Raw genomic sequence first — 24,163 nt, 5'->3', positions numbered from 1 at the left:
TTTTGTACCGTACTTGCATTAGCTGGGGGGGGGGTAAGGAGTAACTTCTTGGGTAAGACACAGGATTCCTAAAACCTGATCACGGATTCGAATTCGTCTGTGAAAGATATAATCTATTCATTCTATCATATCTTCTTCTTTACAGACATAATCGAAAAGAAAGTAGCTGCCCCTAGTCTGCTCAACAAGTCTCTCCTACTGTGTATTATCTAATTTTATATTAATATTCATTCCAAGCTTTCGCAGGTTATTCACACTACCCCACCATCTTGGTTCAGGTCTACCTCTTAGGCGCACCTCATTTGGATCATACATATAAAGCCTTTTGACTGCTCTTGTATCACCCATCGCAAGGAGATTCTCTTACCATTTTAGATCTCGTATCTTTATAAACATGGATGCTTTCACTTCCTGATGCAGTTGGCATACCTCTTTGTTATTTCTCCTTCTCGAGAAATATTTAAACCGAAACGGTTGTGAACGGTTTTGGGTGGAAAAAATAGGACATTTGCCTGAAATTTGGGGATACTCGAAATTTATTATCCTGATCATTAGTTCAGCTGTGCAGACTATTATTTCCAGTAGTGGGTTTAAACTCTGCTTCCCTTCCAATTTGCTCATTGAAGTTTTCAAGCTAGTCCTCATGTGCCTTCTTATACCAACTCTAGATGTTGATATAAAGCATCCTTTAACTCTTTTTTTTTTCTTCCGTCGAGGCATGCGTGTTTAAATTAAAGATTTTACAAATTGACCTCAAACATTTAGGAGACTTACTCAAGGGTCAGTAACGTAAACTGAGCATTGCCTCTACATGTTGACATGAAATTAGAAATCTAGTTCCTAACTGGTGCCTCTATGTACAGTATGCTGTAGTCTTACTTCATTATGACATAATTTAATATATCCATGGAATGAGATCGGGTACTCTCGATTTCCCAGTCAGTTCCTTGAGTCATGTCGAGGAGAACCTTACACAATATTATTGAGTTAAAATAAAACTTCATCCATATAAAGATCAATGGGTCCTGTATTCTATTCACAACTTTCAATAATGATTCACGCCGTTTTCCAATATTCTCTTCTTGTTTTAAAACAAATATTTCAAAAGTGATATAGGACCGTCGCTCCCTGAGGGTCTTGGTGGGGAGGGTCCGGCCGGGAAGAATGGCCTTTTTTTGTGTTATGATCTAAATTTAATTAACCCTTAATACAAAATCAATTATTACAAACTGAATGAATCTTTGTAAATATTGCAATACTTAAATTTGCCGTTTTCTATAGGGAGGAAGCTTTAACCAGACGGTTAAAAATTATACTGGCTATCCGAACACCAGATTGAGTTTAAATAAACCTTAATTTATGCCTTTTAGGTCACTCTCCATTACCTTATACGACTTAATATGTTAAATATAAATATATCTTGTATCTTCAGCTTTCCAACGATGTATTACACTTCCATTGTAATATTTTTATTTCCGGAAATTTATTTTCATCATGGGAAATTATTTCTCCTTTTTTAAATATCAAATTCATTCATATTTCATATACATCTATTTGGTTCATACACATCGCCACCGCAGCAAAAATTCTGCTAATGCGCCAAGCTACACCGAAAGTTTTTGCTACAAATTATAGAATAGAAAACTTTATGTGAAATCAAAACACTTCAAAAATTCAAAACATTTTATTTATGTAAAGTAGTCAATCAGATTTAGGTGGAAAATAGGCCGGTATGGAATTTAATATAGATTGAAAACAGTCTCTATTTTCTTTCAGTTGTTGCTGTCACCTTATGAACTCTAATAAATAAGATTTCAAATGATGTCTCACTGTCCCCCTAAACCCCTTGTTCCTCCGTTAAGCAATATCCCACATTCTTTCAAGTGTTTGTGTATTAATTCCTGTATCAGGACCAATAAACTTGTATTTATGATTAACCTTAGCATGTAGGAATCCTTCTTTTATTATTATATTTGTTTTGTAACCTTTCCAACTGTCAAGATAAATTTGTTACCAACCACAATGTTTTCAATAATTTTATTAAGAGGGGTGGGGCCAGTTCTATCAGGAACAGTGACAACAAGGGAATGTTTTGTTTCTCTACATATACTACCAAATACTCATTGTTCAGGTAATACTTGACCACAATTATTTTTACGTTTAGTAAACAAACTTTCATCAATTTCCACAATGCAATTTGGTCCACCTATTTTCTTGTTAAATTTATTTTCTATATTCAAGATACATAAGTCACGCATGTAATTATTCCAGTCTATAACAGTTTTATCTGATAAATCAAGCTGCTTTTCACAAAATTTAACTTATGTCAGCTCCTTGCACCAGCAGTATATGAATCTTAAAGCTGAACAAAATGGAATTCTGCTCAACTCAAACCTGGTGTCTTTTTTAAGTCCCACTTGCTGATCACACTGTCTTAAATTACATTTTCAAAATTTACGTTTACCAAAATATAGTTTTATATCATGGAAATTGCTACATGTACGTTTTTTAGATAAAATATTTCTCTTGTTAAGAAATAAAATTGCATCTTGTTCTGTTTTTGGCAAATCCCAAATAGGCATTTTCCTAGCGCTAAAAAATGGGGTCAAAAATCAGCTAACAAGGCAACAAAGAAACCAAAGATAACTTCGTACGAGTACGAACAACAAAATTGCTGTGTGCAAACAACTTTGGTGGCGTTAATAGTAAGAACCATCCATTTTTAAGTTCTACTAACAGTGAGAGAAGATATATAATTTCAAACAAACAAAATTAAAAGTACTTGGAGGAGGCCATTTTGAAAATTTGGCACTTTAATCCCTGTCAAACTATTTCAAAGAGGAAAAAGATCTAGCTTATATTAATGATCATTCTGTTGCACATTGATATACCAAAATCGTTGGAGCTGTTTTCGAGAAAATCAATCGAAATAGTACTTCCTCTAAGTCCATTATAGCGACTTATATTTTTAAGCTGTTCTAAAATGACAAAATTACCTGATGTCAATAATATTTCAAAAACTTAATTAAAAATACACTAATAATTATTATTTCATGTTATCAAAAAAATATAGATACATCTTGACAAGATTTTGACATTGTCCTACATTACTCAAAAAAGACACCTAGATAAGTTTGGTGTCTCAAGAGCTATTAAACAAACATACATCAGTAAGTATTCAAAATGAAAATTATTAAATTCACTCGAAGTAGTTTATAATGATCTTTTTCAAAGGGATAGTAGTTTCCATGAAAATTGGAGAAAGCCATCAAGCAGTTTGAACTATCAATGTTGTGGTACTATGGTACACTATACTATACTACACACACCATCAGTGTTTTAGGGATCCGCTCATTACTAAGGCCCATTACATAGCCCGCAATGCTATAACTTGAATTATATTTACCTGGTGCAGTCCCCTTAATTCAGCATTGTGTAGCTTTTTAAATTCTCCCATTAATTCATCATTTTTTGGTGCCAATATTTTATGTAATACTTGATTTTCAAAAACCTTAAGGCACTGTTTTTACATTAGTGTAAGAAGTCACATTTTGCATCCATAAAGAACAGTGGGAAGAATAAAAATTTTTTAAATTATAATTCTTACGTTTTTGGATAGAAGGCAAGCAGTTTCTAAACTGAAAAATAACAAGCATATTTTCTATCTTTACCATTGCTTTTATTTCCTCATCAATTTCATTTTTTCTAGTTACCGTAGAACTTAAATACTTAAAACCATCTACTTGTTCAAATGCTTCTTCCTATGTCTATATCACCAAAATTATTCATTAATCTCCAACGTTTCAACCCACATTACAGGTATTAAAACTATAAGGGGAATTAAAGGTATATGTCTGGAGTGACAACTAGTAACAACAAAAAAATTTTTTTTTTTTTATTACCAACTGCCTGTCACTCCAGCCCTGATGAAGACCTGCAATGTGGGTCAAAATGTAGGCTATCAATAAATAGATTTTTATTAATTGTGATCCTGTTTGACCACCATTTTATCCTTTGTTCTACATACAGTAACATTTGTACTTATTGTCTTTCAATTGGTTTGTCCCAACAAACATTATTTACTACTTTCATCAAACCAGGACATAACCAGGAGAATGCTAGTACAGTTTCCATTCTTAAGCCTGTATACCAAATGCACCTGCCAGTTAGATGATAATCAAAAATGGTTGAGGGGACAAGCCTATACATTAATTTTAAGTAAAATTTAATTAACAGACCTAATTTTGCAAATGTTTATTAATTTTAAGTTATAAATTTTGTATATATGTATATATAGTTCACTGTAAAAATTGATGTATAGGAAGATGGTCAGGGTTGCGGTCAAAGGAGAAACAAAAATAGTTGTAAACTATTTTTGTTTCTCCTTTGACCACAACCCTGACCATCTTCCTATACATATATAAATTTTGTACTGTAATTTCTTGCACACATTTAAACAAATAAATAATGGGTTTACTTCAATTCAGTCTTATTTAATTCTTTAATGAAAGAATGAAATATAAATTTATGAATAAACATTTAATTTACTTTTTAATACATATTATTTAGAAACAAGGTAATTATAACCAAGGAACGCTTGGATCAATGGTCTTGTACCTTTGATCACATGTCAATAAAATATATATATATTTTTTTTTACTTTTTGTTGTGACACACGGTCAATCAGTGAACTTCCAACAATATTTTTTAATTAAGACTTTAATAATTTCAAAATACAGAGTAAGTAGGAATAATGGAGCTATCAGAAGAGACTCTTTCCATAGTTATATTTTAAAAGATATAAAAGTAAATTGTGATCTAAGGAACAAGCATTGCCCTACAATTTAAATATGTTCAACAATTCATTATGTCCCATATGCCCATATCAGTGCTTTGTTTCATCTTACTTATCTTTAGTATTCATTAAATCATCTTGTCTTAATATACGTTTTCATTACTTTTATACTTACAATCCTAAGTATCCAAGACTATTTTATTAAGTTGTGGGCCTAATGAAATTTTAATTTGTTATAAAACTGGTGAAAGTTTTATTCCAATTCAACATAAAAAATTAAGTGATCATAAGAAAAAAATTGCAACATCTTCAAGAATATTTCCTATGCTTACAGCCAGCTATAATTTCACCAGCTGAGAACTTTGAACGGTTATAGTTTAAAAAAAAAAAAGTGGTTATATTTTATCTGTGTCAAACAAACAAATCAATGTTTAAAACAAGCGTAAAAATTGTCAATTTTTTATAAAAATCTTTTTGTTGATTTTTCCTCTCTTTTTATATTTGTTGTTTGAAAAAAAAAAATCAATTCAGAGATTTCCATCAATGGTAGAATACATAAGCTCCAATTTCTATGAACATCCTTAACAGTTAAAAGTTTTTCTTCCATGACAGCTCTTAAAACTCATATGATTCAAATGCATTCCCTAAACAAGATGGTCTGAAACTTAGTATTTTTCAAACCATCATTACATATTCCTAACAGAAGTCTAAATAAATACTTACATTAATATATTGATGCCTTAATAACTGAGAAAAGTTTAGTGTCATACAAACCAACACATAAAATACGCAGTGTTTTGCCACAATGGAGTGTCTGCGGATGGATTGAAAAATTTAAAAATGGTCGCAGAAGTGTAACGCATGATGAAGGAGCTGGACGACTGTTTATCACCACAAATGAAGAAAACATTGAGCGTCCACGTGAAATGGTGCCCGTTGACAGACAATTAACTATTGACGAAGTGGCACATTGTCTGCAAATTAGTCATGGTTCTGCCTATAAAATCATCCACAACAGACTTGGGTTTCATAAAGGTTGTGCAAGATGGGTCTCAAAACAACTCACACCTGCAACTTGGACACCTGCCAAAAACATTTGGATCACTATGGTAATGAATGGGACAACTTCTTAGACAGGATTATTACTGGTGACAAAACATGGACCCATCATTACAAACCAGAGAGTAATTAACAGAGTATGAAATGGAAACATCCAAATTTGCTATGCAAGAAAAAGTTCAAGACCCAACCGTTCGCAGGAAAACTGATACTTATAGTTTTTTGGGACTCACAAGGTCCAGTACTGGAACATTATGAGGAAAGGGGCACAACAATAAACAGTGTATGTTACAGTGAGATGCTTACTGCCAAGCTAAAGCCTGCAATTTGAAGCAAACACCAAGGACTGCTGTCAAAAGGTATTGGTTGTTGCACGACAATGCCTGTCCGCATACTGCTGCCCATACTGCTGAAATGGGCACTGAAACTCAAATTTGAAGAACTGGCTCATCTTCCATATAGTCCCGATCTTGCCCTTTCTTACTATCACTTGTTTGGTCTGCTCAAAGAGACATTAAGGGACCATTGATTTACCTCAGATGAAGCAATGAATGACGTGATGCATTCTTGGCTCACAGCTCAACCGAAAACCTTCTTTTATGAGGGCATCACAAAGCTTATACAACGATGGACAAAGTGCATTGAAAAGCAAAGCCTATATTGAAAAATTGTGTACTTGTAAGTTTCCTATTTGATTACAATAAAATTTTATAACTACATTGCGGATAATGATTGACTTACCCTCGTAGTAGCCGAATCAAAGCTTTAAAATGGTTCAATACTTTATTCAGTATCTTTCAGCTGTTAATACAAACATTGTAGGTAAAAAAAAATTATACTTCTAAATTCTGATCTCATAATTAGGAAACAACAATTTCATAAACAAACAAACAACATGAATGAACTACTTTATATCACAACCATCTTAGATACTCAACTGTTTCTAACAAACGAGAACAATAAATAAACAGTACATTTATTAAAAAATACATAAATTAAGAAAATGATTCATATACTTATTTTAACAAACATAAATATCTCAACCAGTGTCAGAAGTATAGGGTGACGAGTCTTGTTGGCTATTATTACAACTTTCACTAGACCAACTATTTCCCCTTTTCATAATGTTCACAGGACCTAGAAGAAAAATATTGAAAAGCAATTTAAGAGCAAATGCTAAGATAAAAATAATGCAAACCACATTAAATGTTCCACATTGTGGTAAATATTAATTTTTATTATTATAAGTAAAATCTCAACTTTAAAAAGCTAATAAATACTTATTTGATATTTCAAAGTAATTTTCAAAACCATAAGTTCATGGGTTGATCTAAATTGGAAATGACTGTTTACATATGAGCAATTATGTAAAAACTAAAAACTCTCAAGTTAATAAAGTATTTTGTGGTCACTGACCAACTAAACCATAAGAAACAATTATAACTGTTTACAACATAGTTACAATCATTCAAATGTAGTAAAAACTATACCTGATGAAGCAGGAGGTTCAATTACAGGGTTGTTGTTACTTGAAGAATTTTCAGGTGGATCAGACTCTTTTTCGTCAGCTTTAGGCATTGCTAAACCATAAACACATTAAAAGTTAGTTAATTATAATGTGAAACTTGGAAATAAAACTGAATTTTTATCAAAAGTTTACCAGCAAATGCTTCAGGGTATTGTGCACTTGTTTTTGACTTAAGAACTTGAATACGTTTGAATATATTATCTAGATCTTTCCTCATTTCAACTAAAAGTGAGGTATGCTTTTTGAAATCAGCAGAAGCTGTTTTCAATCTTGTAACACACAAGTTATTACAGTTAGTCAGCATTTCATTTGTTTTCTCAAACCTCTGTAACCTGAAATTAAATGAGCATTAAAAATGTAGAATATATGTATAATAATAAAAATGTAAAAGTCCATAAAAAAAAGTACAATTAATATGAATATTTTTATTTCAGAAACAGGTCAATCCAATGAGTGATAACCAGTTTCTCTCTGACAGAAAAATATTAATATAATAGATAATATTATTTTACTGATATATCATCAGAGCTCTTTAAGAAGGTTCCACCCAACAATTTCAGAAGAGGGTATTTTGTGCTTTACCTGTTCTATAAATTATTTTTTAATGAAATTCAATATAATGATTATATTTTAGAGAATCAGTTATACATCCTTAATTTTTTTCACAAATTATTATCAATGACTATTTCAGCAAACATATTATTGGAAATTATTAAATTTGACGAATTTGCCTTTCTACAGAATATGAAGATATAACTAGATACATTCCCTATAATTATTCTGATACTATTTCGCAGCCTGGCTTGACAGTAGGTGTGCACTAGCTATAAACAATAATAAAATAGTCAACCATTGATTTCGGTTTTAACATCATGAAGTAATTTGTACTTGAGTCCAAACTCAACTGAAAAAGATCTATTGGAGGTTCGTTTACTTCTTTTCAGCAAGCGTAGTGAACAGAAGTCCACAACTATGATCCAATTAAACTAAGAATGGTAATGATGTGGCAATAAAATATTGCTTATAGGTGGTTTAACTATTAACCATCATTTGGAGTGACACTTCAATAATGTCACTAAGGTTTTGTTTTTAGAATGAGACGGTTAGTTTTAGATATAAAAAAAAAATTTAATCTGTGCCATTACAACCCATGAAGGTTCAGGAGTGCAGTTCTTCGTAAAAAAGTACCTTTACTATACCAATGGTTATATGCAAGGAGGTGATTTGGTCAGAGTCATACATAACTGCCATATTTTAAGCCAATTAAGAGTACCCACTTGATGAGACATGGTGAACGCTGAAGGCTTCTGAACACACAAAGCTGACTCACAACTGTGGTGAAAATAATTATCTGCCACAGCCAGATTCGAACCCCAGTCCTTGGAGTGCCTTACCTCTAAGCCACCTGCTCCTCTAATTTTATAATTATGATTTGATACTAAAGATTCAAAAGCAGATGAACAAAAACAGATATTGCCAAACATTAACTTATTTATTTGCGGTGGGTTGGTATAAGTACAGAAATCAAATGGCTCTTAAAATATGAGAAAATTGAAGCTGAGTCCATTACTTTAACAATGTCATACATAGCGTTCTACTCAATCTTACATTTGTTTTTGAGCTCTTATCATTGACTCGACATCTTGTTGATCGACAATGCCAGCAAGTCCCTGGATAAACACTTCAGAGGCAGTATAGTTCTGAAAACATTCTATACTACCAATTTCACTCTCAGGAGTGTTGTCAGCCATATTAATTTTTTTTAAAAAAAAGAAGAGTTACAAAAAATACAAATTATTCAATGGTACATCTGGCGTAGACCGAAAAACGAAATAACAAATAATGTCGATCAAAAAGTAATATTTCTGTAAAGTAATGACATTAGTCCTGTACTGTAACACAAAAATATAAACAGAAAGGTTATGTTTAAGTTCTAAACTGCCATAGCACCACCCAAGATGTGCCCTGAAGTATGAATACCAAGTTTTAATAAGGTAAATTCACATTAAACCAACTGTTTACATACATCATTTATTCTATATGTAATATACAGAATATTGTTTCAACTACTCTATATGTTACACAGTACATATATAGAATAGTTGAATTGACAATATTTTTCTTTTACTAGATTTGAATATATATATTGATTAAATGAACACAATTGAAAGTTTGATAGCAATTATTGTATTTTGTTAAAAATTATATTCACATAATCTTTATCCTGTTTATGTTGTGGTGATAAATTTTGACAACTCTTTTATTCAATTTTAAATTCATTGCAACGGTCCTGAAAATGTTATTGGCAACTTTATTTGGCATATAACAAATCTCTTGATTTTCTAACCAGGATTGTTGGCTTTTAATTCTCAATTATTATCTTGGTATCACTAAACATTTGACAAAACTATGTCACTCGTCAAGAATGGAAGAGGCATGACGCGAACTTTCAATCGTCAGAAAATTAAATATTTGGATCCGCAACTTTCCATAGCGCACCAATTCCTCAAGTATCAGAAAAACCCAAAAGACACAATAGATATTGTTTTAATTCGGCATACTTTAAAGAAAAAACCTGAGGATTTTTATATAAGATATTTCCTCTATCCATTGTTCCTTATTGCAAAAGGGACTGCAGGGAATTCCTGCCCAAATACTTCAACAAAACTTACAAAAAACATGAATGAAATTTTCAGTAAGCCTTATCTTGGCAATTATTAGCTAATTTTTTTGTTAAATAGAAAATTTAAACATCATTCAAAAAGCAACTACATCTATTTGACAAAAATTATGAGTTTTGCGTAAATAATGTTTAATTCTCATCATGACTTTATGTCGACTGGATTAATCAAGGAACCCAATACCTCTAAACCTTCTCAAGTTAAAATTTACAAAATACATTGAAGGGAGTATAATGAAGAGGTAAGATGCAAGGATAAGTGAAGAAAAAAAGATGGGCTTTATGGAACCTCCGTAGATTTAGAGATGGTATTAGCTCCGTAGAGATTAATAGGAATGTGACCATTATAGTCAAGTTGAAACAGAAGGCAGCCTTACTCATCCCATCTTCCGCCACGCCCCTGAATGGCACATAAGGTCCGCACAACCTCTTCTCAGAAAATATGTTAATTTTAAATTGCTTAAAAGAGCATTTTGGCTCACTTTTATTTTACCTTTGCCTCTTAAAACCTTTCAGTAACTCTTAAAACGATAATGCTCCGCAGACCACAGGTTAGGAACCAATGCTATAGATGTCCCAATGCTAATTGGGATGTCATAAAGTAATCATAGCCTAAGGTTAAATATCTGGAATAGCTCAAAAACATTTTTTTTGTCAGATGTGCTACTATTTATCAGCGAAATGTATAATCTAAAAAAAAAATCTACATAATTTTTTTTTTACTCCGTATGGTTCTAAACCACTTTTTCATTGTTTGTCATTTACTGACATAATGGATAACAAATTAAATTATAAACCACTGTATTAGTTTTTTATTATTATTTAGTTTACTTCTAATTTCCTACATCTGTAGTATTGAGATTTTACGGACATATGGTACATATCATTTGTTTCTGTTTTATAAATACACACTTTGCTATGAATCTTAGTAATACGTTACATTATAAAATTTAACTTTCTATTTCAGAGACAATATATTTAGGTTGTTTAAGGATAAGGCTCCTCCATTTTAGGATCTGATACTACTCTCTTCAACCTTTGTCTTTTGGAGTAAGTATACACTAATAGAATATTTTTAAATGAGGGTATTTTTCTTTTTATTTAACATTATTAGAATTTTAAAAGTTGTTTCATACTATACGTTCTGATTTCCTTCAATACCGTTTGCGCTTCATTTACACAAAATATTACCAAGTTTAGATTAATAGTTGTATTTTCACTTTCCTTTCCGTTTAATATTAATTTACTCGTTATATAAACTGGATGAATGTATGTATGGACAGGGAACAAAACAAATAGTATGACTCGACCATTGAATTCTTGAATATTTAATATATGCATTTCATATATTGAATGAAGGTTTCTACAAAAATAGTTGGAAATGCCAAGTTGAATAATACCCTGACAAGACAAGGGTTTAGTAGTGGAGGAAATGTAATTACCTTTTCCCATTACAAGCGTAAAAACAAATCGATGGTACACAGAGAAAACTCAATATCACGTCAGAATAACCAAAGAATTATCAAGTTTTCTGTCTACCAACGATATTTTAGAAAAAATTTCAAATTAACGAATATCTTTGAAATGATGCGTTACTCTTGCCTTTTCTACCTATTTTCGAGTCAATATAGGGATGAAAAGATTAATAGGATAAATCTGATAAAAAAAGTATTGATCACTTACTCCTGTATTAAAATATCAACTCTTTACTACATTCTATTAAACTATTCACTGAATGAAATTCGTTAGCTGAAATTAGCCTAATATGTAAGGCAGACAAGTAGGCACCCCCCTTTTGAAATTGATGATTTTTTATTTTATAATTTATAAAATCAACATTCTGTAATATTTGGATTTATTCATATTGCTGCTTTGCTTGAATTATGGAACATCTCACAAACATTTTTTTTTATTTTGTGTTTGATGTGTTCCATAGATTGTGCCGTAGACTGGAGTTAATTTATAACAACTTTAATAACTTTAGGACAGTCTGTTGGACGACCTCGTTCTAGAAAATCAGTGCAGTCTAAGGTACTATCTTTGGAATACGTTTTATTTTAAATCATTTTTTTTTTTGTAAGATGCGCCACTCACTATTTAAGCAAAGCAGTGATGTCTGAGATGTTGCTATCAAATTGAACACTATAAAAATAATTTGGATCACCATAGAAAACTCTAAATCATACATAAAAATATAAAATTATTAGTAGGTTTCTGACATAAATTTGTGGGGTAAAACAGCCTTCAATTAGGATCTTTTTTAACTTTAATCTTAAAAGAATGTATTCATGCGGTTGCTATTATCTGGTGATAGATTTAAAAGATATGTTTCATTCACAAATATATTATTAGTATTACTAAACCTTTGTAGTAGTAAAGAATACTATTATTAGTTAATGTGCAGACGAGGAATGATTGACTAAATGGTTTTCAGATATTGCTATAAGCAAGTGAAGTATAAGGAAAACTTGTTAGCAAGGATTTGAAAACATTTTTTAGTACTATGTAAGTTTATTCCCATACATGAAAGTAAGTCCAGTTGAATACCTAGTTTTGGATTTTATAGACAGCATTTTGTTACTAATATTGTGTAAGATTATTTATAACCTTTGTTATCTATCAAAATTAGGAGTAATCTTTCTTTTCTTTTAATCTCTCTGTAAAAAATTATCCTAACGGATTTCTCAAATCCTCCGAATATTGTAATTGATAATTTTGAAGCAAAATTAGAATTGATAATTTCAGTACTGTATTATAAATATTTGATACCTACAATAAATTTTCAGACAAGTGTGGCTTTGTCATTATAGAGAGGAGCCCCTGGAGCAAATGTCAATAATTTAGGGAGAGGGATAGATTACAAAAAAAAAAATATCGTTCAGTCTTAACAACCTCAATTGCATTCTGCAGTCGAGATATAATGTTTTAAAGGATCTTTCTGAAAAGCAGCTTTTTCAGACGACCACAACTGTCGATGCAAAGTAAATAAATAAAAAATGCAGTTTTCAGAACTAATCTGGACGCCATATAATAATCCACAGTATAAGTTTTTCAAGTTACAACCTTCGGGATTTCAAAAAATTAGCTTCATTTCTTCAGCGTTTCAACGGCATAACCTACTTCGCAAAATTATTGTAGTTTAATTTCGAGTAGCTTTTTTTTTTTTTTTCTTCGGGTCTCTCTAAAACGGAAAATAAAACATTAGGAGTAGCTATTGAGGTAGCGAGATCATAAATAAATGAGACATACGAAGATACATCATCTTGTATTTTGTAAGTCCTAGTTTAGATATCTCAGACCTAGATGTTTTCCCCCAAACATTTTTCTAAATCGAGTTACTACTGAAAACTATTGTTAATCATATAAAATACCACGTTTACAACAATTTTACGTTTATTTATTATTGTTTACTGGGTGAAGGTGGGTGGTTATGACAATAAAGATGTAGCGACATCGCTACCTGCTGGTCTACAGCTGTGACTACTACAGCCAAGACCACTTTGGGCGGGCTTAACGCAACCAATTCCCCTCAAATTCCCCTACTAGCTGACATGGGAACTCCTGCTGATATCAGGCAAACACCATATATTAATATTTGTACTACTCCTAGTATATATCTTAATTGTAACATGTAACAACTATATAAGATATTGTAATATTCACAATTGTATTATTTGAATTAATGAAGATTACAATACGTCAGCTGAAAGCTAACGTCTTACAGGCTTAACAGCTACCTCTTGAAGGTGTTTAATAGCTCAGAGGCTTGACTTGGCCAAAATTGTAAGTTCTAAGTATGAATTTTGCTTCATAGGAGTCTCTCCCGTAGAAGGCAGAGAGTAACCATGTCTTTAGTGGATCAGTATATTATATTATGGGATTTATATTATATCATTTCTTTGCCTTCTGTGGAACATTACTCCTTTATATGCCTTTTCTCCAAATGTGAAGCCTGGGATCAAAATCCCCTTTGTTCCTACATAGTGCCCTAAAGAATGAAGTGACCTTGGTAGACCTGGCAGCTGGTACCAAGTCTGGACTTGCATTCCTCCCTTTGCCTCTTCACACATAGTACTCTATAGAGAAAAGTTGCAATCCTAAGAGGACTTACAGCTGGCACCCTTTCCTAACCACCTATCTAACCAATGTTCAACACCTAATGTCAAGGCCTTTGGGTTAAGTGTACCTAAAATTATAAACAGTTTTAATTAGGCTACAAAATTTCACATTCTAAATTTAATTATTTTTTACTAAATAATTCAAAAACACTATCCAAAATTATAGTCTCAAAACATTTATTTCATTCACACGTCCAACGTTTCGGCCATCTTCAGGGACAATCTCAAATTACTATGAGACATATCATCCAACCATTTAAAAAAAAAAAAACTCCATACAGGCCATTCTGCCCAGGTCAAAACATTAATATCTAATATGTCAAAATTACATTAAAAATCACAGTCAAATTATTTCTCTTTTATCACTATTTATACACTTTTATTATAACCTAATTATAAGGTTATAATAAAAGTGTATAAATAGTGATAAAAGAGAAATAATTTGACTGTGATTTTTAATGTAATTTTGACATATTAGATATTAATGTTTTGACCTGGGCAGAATGGCCTGTATGGAGTTTTTTTTAAATGGTTGGATGATATGTCTCATAGTAATTTGAGATTGTCCCTGAAGATGGCCGAATTGGCCGAAACGTTGGACGTGTGAATGAAATAAATGTTTTGAGACTATAATTTTGGATAGTGTTTTTGAATTATTTAGTAAACAATTACCAGTCTCAAGAAAGAAATTTAAAGATTATAAATTTAATTATTTTATTTAGTTTCATCATCAAATCTATTCAATATGGAAGTAAAGCGTACCTGAAATTAAATGTTTTTCTCAGGACTTACAGAAGCTATTATAAAAAAAAAGGAGATTATGAAAATGACTACTCCTCTTTCTATGGAAATGACAATGAAAGTTATGGTAGCTTTTGTGATGGGTTGGAAGCTGTTTCTTGGGAGAACCATTCGCTTCCAGATTTTACAAAAAATTTTTACATTCCACATCCAAGTGTCTTAAATAGATCTTATGCTGATGTACAGCAATATAGAGAAAGCAGAGGTATCAAAATTGAAGGAGATGCTGATAATAAGAACAATCCGATCATGTATTTTGAAGAAGGCAATTTTCCTGAGTATGTCGCTGGAACTATCAAGTGAGAGTTTGTTTTATTTCCAATCTAATTAACATCTATTGAAAAAGTTTCCTTAACTCTACTTCATATTTTGTATATGATTTTTTTTTTCATATATACTCATATTACTTGGTGTCATTATGAAACATGTTTGAGTAATTACTAAAGAAAATGGGAGAACAAACCATCATTGATTAAGTTATGTTACTGTCATTGTTTATTAATGATGTGTGGACTATCACAAATTCTTGTGAAAATTGGATATCATCTGTTGGTTGTATAAATAGTTTTATAAATTTATAAAACCAAATTTACAGACCATTCAGGAGACAGTCTGTTTAACAGATGGTCCAATATGTATTTGATCTCGTGTTGGGAATACAAGACTGCATAAAGTAGCTTCACATCTACCATGTCATTGTTAACTAACTACTTAATAATGCTACACAACTGCTAACTAAAAAATAAGGTTTCACTTTCAAAACTGTCTAAAGCAGTTTGACCAATATTATATAATTTTTTTTTGTTTTTAATTAGCCCCCTTCCTGTTCATATCTAGCATATAAGGGGAGGGGAGATGGTATACAGGGTACTACATATAAAGGCTGACCCCCCAGGTTGGATTCAAACCAGGACCGCTGTAGTTCCAAGGTTGCAAAGACCTTATACCTCAACTCTCTCAGTTACAGATGACCCCCATTAAAATCTTCCAAGTGTTTTATCTTAAAATCTCCCTACTCCTGAGAGATTTCTTCCTGCTCCTGTCCTTAAAGACAGTTAAGAAGCACCACAATGCTCCCTCATATGCAGTGGACTCAGCCATCTCACCTTAGAATGCCCTTGGCAATGAAAGGATGTAACTATCTACATATTGTAATTGTTTTTGTATATAAATTATTATGAAGGGAAAAAAAAATTCTCAAAATCATAGCTGAAAAAGTTGTACTCTGATTCGCAATGTCTCTAATATCTTCCTATGTATGAAATGTTAAAAATCTGAATCTAGTCTTAAAGAGAGCCTTGAGAGCATTGATCACAATAAGTAGTTAATCAATTAATTAACTTTAGGAATAATCAGAATAAGATTCGATTAAAAAAATAAGTAATCTTTAATTAAATATATAACCAACTATTAATTTTTTAAAAATTTATTGTCCAGATCAACTCACTTGTGGTGAATCATTTTTAGTTGATCTCACTCTTCATTAATTGTTAGTCCTAAGCAATACAGTACATAAATCATCAAAAAATAATAATAATTTTAATTACTGTTTTCCCAACTTTTACAAATGCAATACCATTTCTTGTCATGATGTAATTTTTAAATTTATGAAATATAGTTATCAAATTTGCTTCTAGAAAACTGGGATTTGATTTCCCAACTGCTATTCAAGCTCAAAGTTGGCCAATTGCTTTAAGTGGAAGGAATATGGTGGGCATTGCTCAAACTGGTAGTGGAAAAACACTAGCTGTAAGTTTATTTAAATTATCTCAATATAGTTATCTTTGGATTAGATTGTTTATTGAATAGATATCCATGTCATTTGAAAAATATTATTCTTATTAAAAAGGGAAAAATATGGAAACAAACATCTGAACAACACAATTAATGGTTCAAACATATTTAAGCCACACGATGCCCGGATAAATATGATTGATAGCCCCAACGAATAGAAGGAAACCACCACTGATTTAGGGTCAGAGGATGGATAAACTTCAAAAGGGAGGTCTATGTGGTACAAGATGCCAGAACACAGAACTGGAGACGGCACAAGATCGGAACACCTGACATAAGCTTTGCAAGGAGGCCAAGGCTCATATCTGGCTATAGCTCCAAGGAAGAAGAAACATATTAGTCCAGGTGAACTGTGTCTCCTTAGGGAAGTTTTATGAAGGAGACTATCTCTCCTCGTGTCATTCACATACAACCCCAAAGTATTAAGCCGGTGATAAACTGTTTTAATTTTATTTTATTTCATACAATTTTATTTTATTTTCAGTATATGCTCCCTGCAGTTATCCACAGTACCAATCAGCCAAGGGTACAGCGTGGGGATGGTCCTATTGTCTTGGTATTAACTCCTACCCGAGAGTTAGCTCAGCAAATTCAATCAATTCCTATGCAATTTGGTGATGTTTGTAGACAAAAAGCTGTCGCTGTCTTTGGTGGTGCTCCAAAAGGTCCCCAAGCTAGAGATTTAGAGAATGGAGCAGACATTGTGATAGCCACACCAGGTCGCCTAATAGATTTTTTGACAACAGGTATTAATAAAGTTTTTATTATAGCATACATTGCAAAACGAAAACTTCTGTTTTTATTTTATTTATCACCATATTGAGTTTCAATGGTTAGTTATACATCATTTGATTAAAAACTCTTTTAAAAAAAGTCCAAGAAAATGTAATAGTGTTACCAATATTTTAGAAAATCTTAATTGGCATTTATCATGTTTCTAAACATAAGTAGATAAAGGTAATGTCCAAAAGATATATTAATGCTTTTTCAAAATAAAACCGATATTTTATTATTAACTTCGGTACAGTTGTCAAATGTTCTGGCTTGAAAACTAGAGAAAAAATTTTCTTCCAAATCCTTTTAAAACATTTAATTCCAATTATGAAATAATTGGTACCAACATCCTCATGCCCATTCTATAATTATTGCAGTAATATATTTTAGATGGTTAATTTTTCTGAACTTTGGTTATATAATAGGTACGACCAATCTAAGGAGATGTACTTACTTAGTTCTTGATGAAGCAGACAGAATGCTACACATGGGATTTGAACAGCAAATCAGAAAAATAATGCAACAGATCAGGGCAAGTACCTATCACATTAATATTTTATATTGAGTAAAAACTTACTTTCTTTTTTTTGCCAGTTTATAAGTTATTCTGTTAGATATAAGTTATGAGCGCATTATCCACTAATTTATCGATATGAGTGATAATTAAGGCTATTAATCAATTATTGTAATTTTTGAATTGATGTTCTAAAAAATCTTCATATCTTAAAATAGCATTTGTACTGTACAGGAGTTGTGAAGATATCATGGCGGCATACCAAAAAATTAAACAAATTAATTTCTAATTGCCAATAGAAGAAATTCACTGTATGTTAGATCCATTATTGTATGTGTTATTTGTTAGAAATCTGCATGCTTATTAAATCCCCTAGATCGGTTGAAAAATGAGTGTTATAAAATGATGGTGGATAAATGTTAAATCATTTTGCCCTATCATCAATTACTATTTTGACCCAGGATTTTTCCAGCCTTAGATGCAGACCCTGTCATTCTTCTATCGTAACTAGAATATATACAATTGATATATAGCACATTCTTGTATATGGTAATGTACTTAAACATTTTTATCTACTTGTAAAGATCTTGTCACACAAAACAATTCTTGAGATTTTTTTTTCCTTATCAAGTGATATAAAACTTACAGGTTATTTGAAATAAAATATTAAAATCATATCATCAAACAATTATGAAGTGTATTTTTATTATATCTAATCAAAATGAATTATCATTTCAGTTAATTTGCTGAAGAAACAATATGTAATTTAGGCAAACATTGTTGCATTAAGTTTCATGTATCTGAGAACCTGACTACAGTTAAAAGAAATTAAAATCAGTTATAACAACATTAATTAAATTTTTTCAGCCTGATCGTCAAGTACTTATGTGGTCAGCTACTTGGCCCAAAGAAGTTAAATCTCTAGCTGAAGATTTTCTTCAAGATTATGTTCAAGTATTAATTTTTTTTTCCAACCAATTAAAACAAATCTTAATAGTGAAATGTCAAATAATTCTTATTATTTTTAGGTTAATATTGGATCTTTGGAGTTGTCAGCGAACCACAACATTCATCAAATTGTCGATGTTTGTCAGGAAAATGATAAGCAATTAAAACTTCATAATTTACTAGAAGGAATTGGAAACCATAAACTAGAACGGACAATAATTTTTGTAGAAACCAAAAAGAAAGTAGATTCGATTACTAATGATCTTAGAAAGAATGGGTATACCTTATTTAAATGTCAGAATATAAAATTAAATTCAAGAACAATGAGATCCTTTAATACTTTTTGTCACCATTATTATTTCAGATGGCCTGCAGCTAGTATTCATGGTAATAAATCACAAAAGGAAAGAGATTATGTTTTAAAAGGTATGTAAAGAAGAAATATTATACCATAACAGTATTTATATTCTTTTTTACCTTATATGTCTACACCATCCAACCAAGAGATAAATGAACTGAGGAAGTAAAGTTAATATTCTGAAACTTACCTCCTGTTAAGACAATGATGCCATCTGTTGTATCACTTAGTATGGAAACCAATGATGTTAACGAAACTCCACAGTACTTGGGCTAAGATTCTTGAGAGTAATGAAACATGTTCCAACCACAGTGCAGTTAATGTATGGCTATCCCTTCTACAGCTTAAAATGCAATGCTGATTTCCTTTTTAAACTACTTTTTCAATGCTGTTTGATTCAACTAATTTTTTTTTTCAAACATTGCTCTACATATTAATAAAGGTTTTAAAGGTAAGAAAAAACTGGGTTTAATTCCAGTATTTCAGGGGTGGGTTAGCCAGGGAAGGATTCCCTTTGGTGTTATGATCTCCTCTTGTCGACCAATACTCATTATAAAAGTAATAAAGATAAGTAAGGCTACTCTAGGGTAGAGGGTGGGTTTCATGCTGTTTTCCAATGTCAGCTAATGTACTTTATGCTTAAATTATTATTTTTTTTTTTTGTCTTTTAATTCTGTGAGTACTATTACATTTTTTTTCTCTTTCTCTGTATAAATGAATATTTGGACACTAATACTAATAGGAAGTTCTAGTTCTATAAATTTCATTTTTTTAAATAGTGTTAAGAAGGAATCCATATGTTTCTTACCTACTGAAACTATTCATCATTAACAAGTAACAGCATTTATGATAATAATTTATATTTTTTATTTTCTTTCAACTGAAAACTATTTTATTTTTTTTCAGAATTCAGAAATGGTAAATCACTTATTCTCGTAGCCACAGATGTAGCTGCTCGTGGGTTAGGCAAGTATTACAACTTTATATACAATTTAATAGTTCATCAGAGAAAATTTACAATACAATTATTATCAGCATTTGTAAAGAGTTCTTATTGAGCACGTACAAAATGAATGGTCCTTTTATGATATCAATAACTAAAATTGCAGAAGTAAATAAAATAACTATTTCACCATTAAATAGTCTAATTATTTTCTATTTTTTTACAATTTAATAAGAAGATTATTGAGAGTATATTGTTGGTCTATGATTAAATGTTAGAGAAAATACTGGAGCATATTTTTTGACTTACTTCCATGGGTATTAATTTCAGAACATTTTTGTTTAAGACAGTTATGACCTGTTTTTGAATTGAAAATGGTTGATTAATTTTTGTAATTATTAATGTTCAATGGCTGCGTAATGCATATCTTTCAACCCAATTGTAGGGGTATTCATGATGTGTTAAATGTAGGAAGTTTTAACATAATAAATGCTATAAGTATAAGATTGTGAGCAGCCTAATTTATAGTCCATGTTATATGATAAATGCACAGGAGCTCCTAGCAGATTTTCTGGACAACTTGTTTTTTAACCTTGTAATCTTTACGAGATAATAAAATCTCCAATAGCTTCCTCATTTTGTTTCTTCTCCTAGTACCTCTCCCTCCCCCCCCCCATTACTTTATTATTATTTTTATTAACACAAACTACGAGCAACTAACCTATCAAAACAACAATAGACAAAATGGTGTGAAGCTTAGCTGGTCTGTTTCTTATGTCATTCTCCATTTAGCAGACCTATTAACTGGCTCTCAACCTTGGTAAATATTATATTGTTTTAACAAGCTAAAAGAAGGAAATATTTTTTCCATTTAACACAAATTTTTCCCATTTAACACACTTTAACATGTTAAACTAAAGATCATGAATACCTCTAATATATACTTTTTAAAGTTGCCAATTTAATTGGATTTTTCTTTATACTTCTATAGTTATAGCTTACTTACTCATTCAATCTGCATGACATCCAATTATAATAAAAATATATATCGACAGCTAAATTGAAATTTTAAAAAATGGAGAAAAATAAAGACAGTCTATATCATCTAGTTGCTCCTAGTTTTATAGTGTTCAAACATTCTATGATCCTTAAGTGAAGTCCAAATGATGGGTTCTATGTTGTATTGTAACAGACAATTCAGCAACTTGATGTTGAAGTTTTGAAAAAGGATTTTGTACAGGATAGGTTTATTAGGGATTAGCCTCATACTCAAACCTTTGACTAAGCTAAAATGAAAAATATATTTCAGGTAATTTAGGTCTTGTCCTTCAGTTTACCTTTTCCAAAATTCTTCTGAGGAAATGAAATGTATGTTTGAAATAAGAATTTAATTTTTTAATGTTAATCAATTATCAGTTTATTTAAAATAAAATTACATCTTTTCTGAAGTATTGTTTAATATAATGATGCTTTTATTTAAAATAAATATAATTAAAAATTAGCTTTAAATATTCATTTTTTAAATTATAGCAAAAATATTCCTTTTTATTATCTGTGTTTTTTTTTAGATGTTGAAAATGTCATGTATGTTATCAACTATGATTTCCCAAAAAGTTCTGAAGATTACATCCATAGGATTGGTCGTACTGGACGGTCAAATTCATCAGGAACAGCATATACGTTCTTTACTTCTGCTAATCAAAAGCAAGCTAAGGACTTAATTTCAGTATTAGCGGAAGCTAAACAGGATATAACTCCTGAATTACAATCCATGTTGTGGTTTAATGGTCGAAGAAATGGTTTTTCAAATGGTGGTAACAGTTTATATTTCATAATATTCTTGTTATATATTTAGCTCTAATATGATATTGGTCTTTCAGTTTATTTAATAATTTTAAATAAAAGGTTTTATGATTTATAAAAGGAAGATGGTCCAGGTGCAGTAAAAAAAAATATATATATATATAGTAATTAAATTGAATGTGACATTCAGTAAAGTGTGTATCCTATTATCTTGTTATGAAAGTTAGTATTTAAAATGTCTTTTAAAACTGCAAATAAATGTTGATTTTTTTACAAGATCTTGAAATCTGCAATATATAATTAATGTTCCAACTACTGGCACTAATAACAGTTTTACTTTATGCCTTCTTCCTTCCTTAAATACTTAGAACAAGAGATATTTTATCAAAACTAATTTAAGGTATTAAAAGATCAAGAAAGGAGTCATGATTACTTTGTTCGTTCAAAACTCTGAGCAATAATAACATTAAACAATGCTGTAATGTAACCAATAAACCTCAATAGATAGATTACTGTCCAATGAGTTGCTAGCATAACCAACAACATTCTGATATTGAATGGTTTCATCCCATTCTTCATAGGACCATAAAAAGACATTTTACCTTTTATTTTTAACTACTCCAATACATTTGTAGCTACCACCAAAAGTGTTAAGGACCTTAGAACCTGACGTGACCTAGTTGACAAGATGTGAACCTCTACAGACTTCAGTCAAACTATTGTCATATTAATTTTTAATCATTGTATACATACTTTAACTTAATTTGTGAATGACCAGATAATAATAATAAAGAATATATTGTAATATTCTTTTAAATTCGTTATTTGAATCAATAAAGATTACAATTGAACATTTTGATCGACTAAAAGCTAATATCTTAAATGTAGGCTAAACGGCCCGGATGTAAGACTATCACAAACATCATATTCCAAGATAATCTACCTCATGGATTCACCTCTTTAAAAGGCAGTGAGTAAGAATATACACTCGTGGATCAGGTTATTCTAACTTTGTTTTTTAAATTTTATTATTATTTCACTCTCTCTTCTTTGGATTTCTCCTCATTCCTACACCCTCTGTCCTTTCATCAGGATTTACAGTGAATACCTGTAGAACTGGCAATCCTCTTGTTTGTAAGCAAATATCTTACAGAGAGGGTATCCATTCCTGCAAGGACCTAAAGTGAATACTGTTGTTTTGGGATATGCTATACCACACAACCGTAAGAAAATACCTTACAGAGTGGAGTCTCCATCCTGCGAGGATTTATTGTTAACACCCATAAAACTCGCTAATATTTCTGTCAATTTACCTCCTATCCATACCTTCATTCATCATCATCAAATGCATACCACAGAGCATTTATTGCTAAAGTCTTCTCATATAGAGTGCCTCACCTCTTAATTTGGATACAGAACTAGTTTCACGCAATACTTGCTCATTTTTATCATTTGTCTTGAGTTGCAACTAAATTTTTATTTTTTTTAATTTTGTGAATGCAGTCTTTTCACAAATATTTAATCACTATTCATACCCAATTCGAATCCTCTTTACTCACATTAAAATTAATTTTTATCATCCTCATTCAGTAAATGTTGGTATTTTCATTTAAGTTAACATCCTTATAAGTTTATTGTATCTATATATTAAAAGTTAGTGATATATACATTCATGTCCATAAACTATACTAATAAAGACAAAAGATAAATAAGGTTATCGGGAATATTAATAATTAATTAACCTTTATAATTCATAATTAGACCAAAATTTTTTATAAGGTCCTAAGTAATTGAGAACATTGTCATATACCTCAGATAAATAACTCATTAAGTAAATAAAAAGTTTTTATTTTTGAAAATACTTTCTAGTTAATGATCTTTTACTTAATCTCTTCTTCATTGTTCGAAATAACAGAAGCTGTCAAATTTTTAGTCCAGCATATTATTATTATTTTTTATTTATCTAGTTAAATTATGACAAATAACCTACCAGTGAATGACAATTTTCCCAGAAATTTATAGTGAAGTTTCTTTCTTTCTTTTTTTTT

General features: G+C 30.8%; 2 protein-coding genes across 4 annotated transcripts in view; one reads left to right on the top strand and one right to left on the bottom strand.

Moving 5' to 3' along the window:
• Positions 1–6,728: 6,728 nt before the first annotated feature.
• Positions 6,729–9,305, bottom strand: LOC106687878 (kxDL motif-containing protein CG10681). The gene is made up of 4 exons (XM_014432033.3): positions 8,991–9,305; positions 7,515–7,714; positions 7,345–7,434; positions 6,729–6,991 (listed from the first exon to the last, which is right to left on the bottom strand). The coding sequence occupies exons 1-4, from the start codon at positions 9,131–9,133 to the stop codon at positions 6,894–6,896; spliced, it is 531 nt and encodes a 176-aa protein (XP_014287519.1). The 5' UTR covers positions 9,134–9,305; the 3' UTR covers positions 6,729–6,893.
• A 1,643-nt stretch (positions 9,306–10,948) lies between these two features.
• Positions 10,949–24,163, top strand: part of LOC106687870 (probable ATP-dependent RNA helicase DDX5) — a 13,577-nt gene continuing 362 nt past the window's right edge. Inside the window, exons 1-12 of one of the 3 annotated variants that reach the window (XR_010842700.1) lie at positions 10,950–11,112; positions 12,497–12,567; positions 14,966–15,280; positions 16,619–16,730; positions 17,260–17,521; positions 17,975–18,081; positions 18,931–19,017; positions 19,092–19,288; positions 19,376–19,437; positions 20,276–20,335; positions 21,881–22,126; positions 23,004–23,114. Coding sequence is in view for 2 of the 3 variants with exons in the window: in XM_014432022.2 (XP_014287508.1) it covers positions 12,566–12,567; positions 14,966–15,280; positions 16,619–16,730; positions 17,260–17,521; positions 17,975–18,081; positions 18,931–19,017; positions 19,092–19,288; positions 19,376–19,437; positions 20,276–20,335; positions 21,881–22,126 (1,450 nt within the window). In the remaining variant the exon portion in view is untranslated. Of the gene's footprint in view, positions 11,113–12,496; positions 12,568–14,965; positions 15,281–16,618; positions 16,731–17,259; positions 17,522–17,974; positions 18,082–18,930; positions 19,018–19,091; positions 19,289–19,375; positions 19,438–20,275; positions 20,336–21,880; positions 22,127–23,003; positions 23,115–24,163 lie in introns of all 3 variants that reach the window. The other 2 variants (XM_014432022.2, XM_024361991.2) reach the window with 2 other exon arrangements.

The sequence above is a fragment of the Halyomorpha halys genome, unplaced genomic scaffold, assembly GCF_000696795.3.
Source record: "Halyomorpha halys isolate HHAL.00 unplaced genomic scaffold, Hhal_1.1 Scaffold1020.1, whole genome shotgun sequence".
NCBI lineage: Eukaryota > Metazoa > Arthropoda > Insecta > Hemiptera > Pentatomidae > Halyomorpha > Halyomorpha halys.
The sequence above is the reverse complement of the archived record's forward strand: the minus strand, read 5'-3'. Positions and strand labels throughout refer to the sequence as shown.

Bases quoted from the DNA above. Each gene is read 5' to 3' on its own strand.
- LOC106687878 (XM_014432033.3), bottom strand. From the start codon at position 9,133: ATGGCTGACAACACTCCTGAGAGTGAAATTGGTAGTATAGAATGTTTT. The intron at 7,715-8,990 runs GTAAGATTGAGT...ATTTAATTTCAG, and splicing joins ATAAGAGCTCAAAAACAAAT to GTTACAGAGGTTTGAGAAAA. The intron at 6,992-7,344 runs GTATAGTTTTTA...TTTTTCTTCTAG, and splicing joins TGAACCTCCTGCTTCATCAG to GTCCTGTGAACATTATGAAA.